The sequence below is a fragment of the Cryptomeria japonica genome, chromosome 7 (genome assembly GCF_030272615.1).
Source record: "Cryptomeria japonica chromosome 7, Sugi_1.0, whole genome shotgun sequence".
NCBI classification, from domain to species: Eukaryota; Viridiplantae; Streptophyta; class Pinopsida; order Cupressales; family Cupressaceae; genus Cryptomeria; species Cryptomeria japonica.
In genome coordinates, this window is record NC_081411.1 from 280,897,427 (window position 1) to 280,907,729 (window position 10,303).

Here is a 10,303-nt window from a genome sequence, read left to right on the forward strand (position 1 = left end):
TTTGACATCAATGACAAAGGATGAGATTGTTGAACATATGTTGTCATTGATGTCAAAGGTGTGAACAAAGGTATGATGTCTAAGGTGTTAGCAGATCAGTGACAATTAAATGTAATTGCTTTTGACATGACTTTGTGTAAGCATTTGAGTTCTGGAACGGCAAGCTATGCTAGATAGCTCTCTTAATGTTATTAATATGCTCCAGTTTGGGTTGTTTCTGATTGCATATCTTGTGTGATGTTGTTTGGAAGCATTTGCGGTATATATCTAAGGTTTGTTTCTCAAGAACAAAATGTGCATTCAATTGCGCTATCAAAGTGTTGGGTTCTGCATCCTGCCACAGTTGAGGGTTATGCCTTGCGGTTTGGAAGCTAAGCATACACATGATGTATCATATTCCAAAGTTTTAGTGCTAAGCTTCAATAGATAGAAAGTTTGAAGTGATAGAGTGTTCACTTTGCTTGTTGGCCGACTAGGTTGATGTTCTAGTTTGATGTGCTAGAAGACTGTAACGTGTGCCTGCTGAAAGTGGCGTGTTAATGTACATTAGGGGCAATGGAACGTGTGTTGTGTAACACATAGCATGTCCCTTATTAACATGTGGGCTTTTGGACCGAGCCTATTACATGTTTGGTGTAGGGTTTATTCTTGTGGCCGACTTGCATATGCATCAATCTTATTCTAGGCTGACATGTGAATGTAATTATTATGTCTTATTCATATATATAGTTCATCTAGGTGCATTCCTAATCTGTTTCTTTAATGTGTATATCCGGAAGGTATTTGATGTGCGAGTGTGTGGGTGATGTTGTGTGAATAGCATCCCAAAAATTTTGTGTGGTTCCATTTGTAGATCATATGTATTGTGTGAGAGGATTCTAAATTACAAGGAAGCTGAGTATTCAGCCTTGGCGGTCTGCAATTCATATCTGTTGTATTTCTATGGGATTGGTGTCTCACATGCTGAGTTGGTGCTTGTTGATGTGCTTTTTATGACACCTTACAACGCAGAATAAAATATTGAGTATCTTATCCTCTCTTGAACAAAATCTCCTCAAATGCTAAAACTTGTAATCAAATGAGGTGACTCCAAGTTTCCTATAGTTAGGTCTTGACTTGATATGTGGATAGACTAAGTGTATAGATGTGATTGTTGGTAATCCAAGGGGAATTACGTTTATGAACTACAACTGGAACATGAACATAAGACATATCAATCATGTGATGCTTCTTCATTCCTTTGAAATTCCTTCTTGGTGATGCGATCATTGTCTTGATGTTGCCCTCTCCTTTGAGTTCTTGTGAAGTTCTCCCTCTAAGTTGCATCCTTTGAGGTCACGATGATGCTGATTATTGACCTCATCATTGGTTGGTCATATAACGTAATTTTTAAATTTCCTTGTTTTGCGAGGAAGGTTGATCGCCCGAGGTTTAAAATTTTCCTTGTTTTGTGAGGAAGTTTGTTTAATACAGTCACACATGATAAGGAAATTTTAATGTTCCTTGTTTTACAAGGAAGTCTCATGATAAGAGATCTAAATCTTCCTCGCTTTACAAGGAAGTCTCATGATAAGAGATCTAAGTCTCATGATAATACCCCATTAGCACTGATCACATGACCCAGATATAAGACCTCTCTAAGTCCAAACTCACATTTGGACAACTTAGCAAATAGAAACTGACTCTCCATGATGCTAAGTACCTCCTCCCCATGTACGACTGTAAATCAGGATATCATCAAAGAACACTAGAACCGACTTCCTCAACTGCTTGTTGAAGATATGGTTCATACAGGACTGGAAAGTGGCTGGTGCATTGGTAAGGCCAAAAGGCATCACCAGAAACTCATAGTGCCCATAGTGACAACGGAAAGCAGTCTTGTGTACATCCTTTGCTCGTACACGAATCTGATGATAGCCTGAACGAAGATCAATCTTAGAGAACTAGATAGATCCATGAAGCTCATCCAACAACTCATCAATGCGTGGAATAGGATATGTGTTCTTGATTGTCTTCTTGTTCAATGCCCAGTAATCAATACACATCCGCAGAGTCCCATCCTTCTTCTTAACAAGCACCACAGAAGAAGCAAAGGGGCTAGAGCTAGGGCGAATGAAGCCCATGTCCAACAACTCATGAATAGTCTTCTCAATCTCATCCTTGTATGCTCTAGGATGACGATACAGAGTGGTAATCACTGGCTTAGCTCCATCCTCCATCTCTATCCCATGCTCAAACCCTCTATCTAGAGGTACACCAGGAGGTATGTCACCAAAGACTCTGCCATGCCAGTCCATCATTGACTGAATATCAACATGAAATGCCCTGCCATCCTGAGGTGTAGGTGTTTTGGACTTCACCAAACAACATGTAGCCCAAATCACATCATCATGTCTAATAATAGTCTCCATCCTACGAGAGGACGCCTCTTTAGGTCCACCATCTGAAGCTGCCCTCAAAATTATCTTCTTCCCGCCAGACAGGAACTCTAACTGCATGCGGTGGTGATCAATAATATACCTCCCAATACCTTGTAACGACTACATGCCCAAAACCACATCATAGTCCTCCAAAAGTAGAATATAAAAGTCATCTGTCAAGGTATAATCCCCCATCTGAATGCTAAGTTGTGGAATCCTCCTAGTATAGCCCAAAACTGCACCATCCGCAACCTTCACTCCAAAACCATCAAATACCTCAGACTGTAACCCACGCCACTCAACCAACTTCTGATCAATGAAGTTGTGAGTGGCCCCTGTATCTACCAAGCTCATGACTCGCTGCCCCTGTAATGTACCTTTCAATCGAAAGGCATGAAATCTGGGATAACTGGAAAGGGTAGCCATAGTCACTTTCGCTGCCGCCAAGGGTTCAGGAATGTCTATCTCCAACTGTGGTTGTTCCTGCATAGTCTCCTCTGGGCTGTCCTCAATATCAGTGTTTCGTATCTCCTCATCCCCAAACTCGGATGTTACCTCAATCAAGTGAACCTTGCCCTTACCCATGCAACGATGTTTGGGTTCCCAAGGCTCTTTGCAGGAAAAACATAGTTTCTTCCTCCTCAATTCATTTCGTGTCTCCTGGTCCATCCTAGGAGGTCTAGCTGACTGTCCATCTCTAAACTGTGAGGTGTTGGCCTTCTATGGAGGTCGTGAGTAGCTGAAAGGTTTCTTATCTGCCTGATAAGAAGTAGGAGTGGTATAAAACCTCAATTTCACATCTATGGCGTCCTTAAGGGTGGCTGGATTGAAGGCGCGTACCATTCCCTTAAGCCTGTCCTGCAGTCCCTCAATGAATAACATAACACTTCGCCTCTGGGGCATGTCAGGCACCATAACTGCAATACGCTGGAACTCATTGACATAAGCTTCTGCATGCCTAGTCTGTCTCAGATGTGCCAACTCCCTATAATAGAGCTTTGTGTCCTTACGGTCTGTTGTGACCTTTTCACACATCGCCCCATTGCTAACGAGGACCCCCTCTTTGCCAGCTTCCTGCGTTGTTAGGTTAGGGTTTTGGCTGCTTAGTGGGTAATTTTGCGTTTCCCGTGCCCGAGTCTCGGAGTTTTGATCATGCCTAGTGTCGTCTAGGGTTTTTGAAGTGTTAGGATCAAGTTGCAAAAGATGATATTTTTAATGATCCTAAGTTTTGCTAAGTGTTTGACCATTTGAGCGTCAATGTGTTTTTAAACAGGCGCATCAGTGATTTTAAAGTGCCAAGATATTCACAGACCTTTTGGAGTTGTTTTCTCGCTCCTAAGGTATTATTTAAGTTGGTTTCGCACTTTATTCCAATATTTTCCTAGCGTTTTGCTCATATTTTTGGAAAATTAGTATAAGTCCAGTCAAATTTAAAGTAGATGAGTGATTTTGAATGGTTAAAATGATAAAATCCTAAGGGAAATTCATATTCCAAGGGTTAAAGGGTCAAAATTCATGTTGGAGGTGTTTTTCCCCTCACATTCCAGACTACCCAACCCATTCCCTCACTCAAAATCCATACTACACATGGGTTTCTCCGGAAATCCATACTGGCCGCTAATTTCCCCCACTGTTTATCCATACCCAAGTCGAATTTCCCCTGGAAGTGTTGAAATTTGGCTAAGTGTCAAGATTTATCCAGACTGCTATCGATTTTCCACCAGGATTGCGAACTGGAGTGCGGACTGGAATGCAAGGATAATTCCATGCCTGGGTCGATTTTCCACCAGGATTTTTGTGACAACTAAGTGAGGATTTTTGTTCGGATTTTTATCTAGACAGGGATCGAATTTCCCTTGAGAGCATTTGTAAGGATTTTTGTCCGGATTTCCATCCAGACAGGGATCGATTTTCCACTGGGAACATTATGAAGAGTTTTGAGTCCGGATTTTCATCCAGACTGAGGTCGAATTTCCACCAAGGAGGTATTTTTCCAAGTTAAGTGAGTTTTGAGTGTGGATTTTTGTCCAGACACATCGAATTTCCCCTGGGGGATGATTTTTTTGCAAATTGAGTGCATTTTTGTCTGGATTTTTGTCCAAACTCACATCAAATTTCCCCTAGGAGGTTTTTTGTGTGCATTTTGATGAAATTGAGCATGGATTTTTGTCCAAGCATGGGTCGAATTTCCCTTATGGGGTAAATTTTGGCACTTAAGTGATTTTTCAATCCCAACTGATAGTGATTTTCCCTTGGAGGCTTTATTTTGGATTTAAATTGCAATATTTTAATAAATAAAGCCCCATTTAATTGCTTTAAAATAATTGTTAATGATTATTTAAAATTTAAAAGCAAAATTTAATAACTTGCAAAATTATTAAATGTTTGAACCTTCTAGAAGCAAGTTTGGGTTTCACCAAGCAAGTATTTATACAAGTGTTTTATCCCACATTGCTTGTGTGGTGAAAGTGAAAGATGAAAGCAAGTATATGAGAGGAACTTCAGCATTATTTTATTATTATTTCTGGCAGGTGTCTCCATGAAAGTGATTTTTCTCCAAGTTGGGCGAATTTTTTAGCAAGGCGTTTTTGTGAAGTGTGGGATTGAGGATTTATTTTCCTCCATTTTTTCCAGCTTGTTGATCTATTCCTCTTGGCTGCCATTAAAAACCAGTTTCAGATTTTCGATTTTGCTAAGTTTGGCGATTTTTTGCAAATTTAGCATTTTTTGGTGAAAGTTGGCAATTTCATGTTTGAAGACTGGGCGATTTTTCCTCCACCATTTATGCTTGTTGTTCAGACCTTCATTACTGCAGATCTAAGCTACCATTGACATCAATTTTCAAAATTCCATTTTGGCACTAGACTTGGGAAAATTTCAGTTTTGCTTGGGAGGTGTTTTGGTGCCATATTTTGGTGATTTTCATGCATGCTTGTTGGCTGCCATCATTTCCAGCTTGCTGATTCGCTTTAGATCTGAGGTTTGCTTCAGATTCTGACCTCCATTAATGGCTGCCATTAATTTTCAGACTTAAGTTTTTATTGCCCAGCCAATTCCAACTTAAACATTTAGCATTTGGAGGTGTTTTATAAAGTTTTCTGTGCATTTTTTTAGACCATTTTATCGCTGTTGCAGGTCTGAAACTCCATTGTTAGGCAGTTGTCCTTAGAAATTTTCATTTCCAACCACTTAACCAATTTTGGCGAATTTGCTTGGGGCTTTTTCCTTAGCCATTTTTCATCATTTTCAGGGATTTAAACCACTTTGCAAGGTGCTGGTAAGTCTGAAGTATCCAATTTTCAGACTTGTCCTCAGAAAACTAAATTTTACCAGCCATACTTACATTCCAGAAAATGATTGTTTTCATCAATAAAACTGATTTTTATTGATTTTATGCACATTTTGAAGATTGCAACATGTTTTAAAAGTCTGATTTTCAGGTTGTCTTCAGAATTTTGACCTCCACTGTTGACTGCGGAAGGTGTCTTGAAACATTCATTGTGTGAAAACACAATCTTCCACACCTTTTCCTTAGTCATCATCAATCCGGTATACTCCTTTGCACTTTAGCTTGCATATTTTCTAAGCGTAAGGAGGTATTAAATGAATTTTATGGAAGGTTTCCATGCCTTAGTGTTGTCACACTTTGAACTTAATTGCTAAAATTTACCAAGTGTATGGATTATTTTCCTGACTCCATCCTCTAAATTAACTAAATCTTTAGAAAGTCAGGAATTTTATTACGGATATTTTCCTAAGTCTAACTTCGAGCTTTGTACAGGTGCGATGTCAAAGTCAGGATACAAGGAAAGGAAAGAACTGCTGAAGACGCTAGAGACTGGATTTTATCCAGAGTTTAAAATTTCATCCAGATGGAAGGAGATCGTTGATACAAACATGCATTTCCTGGACTTCGACCAGATGCAGCGTCGGATGTTCGGAGTCAGAGATCAGGTTCCAAACAAGTTTAAGGTCTGAACAATCCTGGGCTGGGTAGTGATGAGGGTCCTCATCAGCTCTCTCTCTTGTCTGTCTTCCTCAGCCTAATTGACTCCGGTGCCCACCTGTTCATTTGCCATAATAGGTTCTTGTTCTCTTCCACTCTCACGCTCGTAGTGAGCTCTTCTGCAGGTATAATATCTGTATATGTCACTTCTTCCCGGATGCATAGAAAAAAGAAAACTTAACCCCACAGGCTAGCAGGCAAATAGCTCTGATGCCATTGAAATATCCTTGATGGATCCCCTTGCTGATCTGCTGTAATTTTTAAAATAATAAACTATATTTTCCTGTGATTTTGTTGATGGTCTTACAGAATAGAAAGAAGATGCAGAATGTTTGGTTTCTTTTTGTATTTTTTTTAATATATAAGCAAGTAATGAATAAAGAACAGCAAATAAGGAAGGAAGCTGAAACAAGTAAGAACAGCAAATTAAATCAGAATTGATACAAATCGTACTAGGTAGATTTCTGATTTATAATATCTAGATTATTCCCTACGCACTGGGGATGTGCTTACATCCAATAATGGTGCCAACTGAAGGGTAGATGATGAACACAAACCAAGAACACCAGCTATGGCTGAATGAAAGTCTTCACCACTTCTAGCGTAAAGTGTACCTGTTGTAATGGGGCATCAAGCTGAAACAATCACGCCCCAGCTAGAAAATTCAACCACCCTGCTGAAACCCTCACCAAACAATCTGAATCTCCACAAGGAATAGCGCATACCCTTTGACCAATAATGCTTATGCCAAAAGAATCCACTACCAATCAATAGCTGAGGGCTATGTCCCAGCCAGTACCAATCATGGGGTTTCCGTCCCAGATTGAAGAATTGCTCTACCAGAGCAATATCGCACCAAACAAGTTTTCAATATGTAAAAGATAATGAGAAATTAGACTTCCTTCTCCTTATATCTCTTTCCTTCCAAATTGAACCCTAAAGATATATGAAAAGTGCGCTTTAATATAAAGTCATATTTCCCAATATTGGGTGTCCAAGTATAGAAAAAACACCACTTTTTCAATGTAAAATAACTCCAAGCACCAAAAGGACCCTGGCAAGTGAAAATCATTTAGAAAAGTTCAAGACCTTTCCAACAAGCTATAACACATGGGCATACGAATCCAGATGAAGCCAAAAACCCCTTATTACTCCGAAATGGCTATAGACATAGCCTTATTTAAAATATTAAACGCTAACTTAGGAAATATTTAAATATATTAAAAATATAACCCAAATAGCTATAGAAAGCTCGAAACACACCAAAAGCCTGAACCTGAACTTGTCACCTGTCTATGACTGATGTCGGAAATCATGGATCAACTGGCAGTCTCATCCCTAAAATCTAGGGATGCTCCTAGAAACTAGGAAACACACCCAAATCTCCTGAAACTAAAACCAAGGAATGGTCTCATGGAACCCCAACCCTGGATGCTGTCATAACCTCCAAAAAGTAGGAACAGCCTCCTAAAATGTAGGAATTGCTCCAAACTGGTCTACTTGTGCCAGAAACACCAAATCCAAACACTGAATATCCTGACTGAGTCTCTATCCACCATTGCCAGCCTACAAGACTCCATAATAGGCTAACTCACATGTCTCTGCTAGACAGAGCTAAAGAGGGGACATGACACGATCTGTGAAAACATCACAATAATGCTCAGATCTTGGATTAGGGGATTGGTGTCTCTTGTAGGTTGGTGCCTACTTCATGTTGTAAATGATCTATTATTTTGTGAGGTTGGATTTGGGCAATAATCCAAGAAGCTATTCTCGCTATAGTTTTTCCTGTTTGGGTTTCCACGTAAATTTCGTGTTCATTTGTGTGGATGTGTGTGCTGTGATAAGTCGCTTTATCATTGAGAAAAAATTAATAAATGCCACTTTGATGATGTGTGGTTTATGCTGGGAGAAGTTATTAATGATAATTGACGTTTAATCAAGTTGAAATTGGCATATACTGATTCACGTCCTGACAAAAACCCCCTCTACTCTTAGTATATCAGTGTGCTCTTCAGCTCAACTAGCCATTTGTAGCTTCAATGACCAACAAACTAAAGTTGGTAAGACCACTCATTATTGGCTTTATCAGTGCCAATGTTTGAGAGTGAGCTCCTTTTCTAATTTGATAAATTCCTGTACATATGGGTCAGTTGCTACCGCTTAAACTATGTTTTCTATGTTACTGGCTTATAATCATGTATCATGGACTTAACTCTTTGGCTTTTAGCATCTACTGTTTGTATCATTTTGATAGTTTAGTGTTACCTCTATTCTCTTTTTTGATCTATTGAAGGTTCCTAATGGCCTCGTTAGGCATCTGTTTCTTCTTTTCTCTTTTCATGAAGTTGACTTTTCATTTATTTATGTATCCTAATTTTAATGCTATTCTCATCTATGTACTGTTATCCATACCCACAGGTATCCAGGTAACTACGCCTTGTGTGTATGGAAATTTACTATTATGCTACCTAGAGATTACAGAACATGTACTTCACCAGGCTACCCCTTCATTATTTTGCTTTTCTATCATACTTTTGATAAACCAAGATTAGCAATGCTTAGCAGAGTATATTTGTCAGCTTCAATGCTGCAGAGGATTCTCGCAACTATAAAGCCTTGACCTGTTTCTAGAATTTTGTACATTTTAAAAAAAGTATTCACTATTCAGTAGTATGCCTTGTCAGCCTATGAATTTTTACCAATTGACAAAGTAAGTATTTCAGACCTTGCACGTGAGTCAACAGTTGTGCTTGTACAAGCATTGTGACATGGAGAGATTGTTTTCTTTTGACTTCCAGATTTAGTTGATTCAATGTATATTTTCATTGCATCTATAAGTTGTTGTAGAAACTATTTAATTCCAACGTATCAAATAGATATTTTAGTTTTGGTTTCCAGATCAGAATTTGAATACATGCGAGGGCTACAGTTCTTCTTCTATTATTTTTAAGTTTTAATTATATGCTCATGTTGGCATTTATCCCATACAGCTGCCGAATAAAAAATTGGATCTAGTGCTTTCCTTAGTTTTGTAGCCTCATTGCTTCCTATGCATCTCCCACACTTCAAGAACTATCAAAAACATTGTACAACTATAGTTCAAGGATAGAGTGGCTAAACTTGACTTGCTTGAAACCCTTTTTGTAGGTTATGCGGTCATTGCCAAACGGTCAAGGTCCAAAGCTCGTGGAAAACGAGGATGGAATTGCTGCAATGGAATTATTCCAGTTTCATGAGAATGAAGAGATCCGGAACATGGCAAATGGATTGGTAGATAAGTATTTTGGGGAGAGTTATGGCATACAGGAGGAATATTGATCTTAGGCAGCCTAAAAACTGCAGGGATGATAATGTTAGACATGTTTATCCACCTTGTTAATACGTATCTATCATTATATGCTCTTCATTCTTTGAATAAGCTCTGATATGATTGTAAAGTAAGCTTATAGGTAATCCACTATGCTTAGGAAGCATTAATAAGTATTCTAATATGCCTGAAAAGTGTAACAATTCAAGAAGATTGAGGAGCACTTGTATCCACAACATTGAAAAAATGTACAAAATAAACCATTTGGAATTGTGAGCTGATTATGAAGCTTGTACATGCTATCTAATTTTCATATCATTGTTTTAATACTCTGCATTTTATTACTATTTTCTACCTTGCAACTGTACTTTATACCTGAAATTTAACTTGCAAGATATGCCCCAATGAATGTTTTTCCTATATTTATTTTATAACATTCTCTTAAATGTGTAGAATATTATGGTCGATTTGTTATGTAGGTAGAATATATTGTTCATTGCACAATTTATCTACTTGTTGAGCTTTTCGCAATTGGTTGTTTTGTTATGTACGTAGAATGCATTGTTC

General features: G+C 38.6%; 1 protein-coding gene across 2 annotated transcripts in view; it reads left to right on the forward strand.

Annotated features, from left to right (window-relative positions):
* LOC131064377 (importin subunit alpha-9) overlaps positions 1 to 10,063 on the forward strand; it is a 198,909-nt gene extending 188,846 nt beyond the window's left edge. The window contains exon 11 of one of the 2 annotated variants that reach the window (XM_057998494.2): positions 6,202 to 6,530. In XM_057998494.2, coding sequence (XP_057854477.1) covers positions 6,202 to 6,246 — 45 coding nt within the window. In that variant the 3' untranslated portion in view covers positions 6,247 to 6,530. Of the gene's footprint in view, positions 1 to 6,201; positions 6,531 to 9,576 lie in introns of those variants that run through there. The other variant, XM_057998493.2, reaches the window with a different exon arrangement.
* Positions 10,064 to 10,303: the final 240 nt, after the last annotated feature.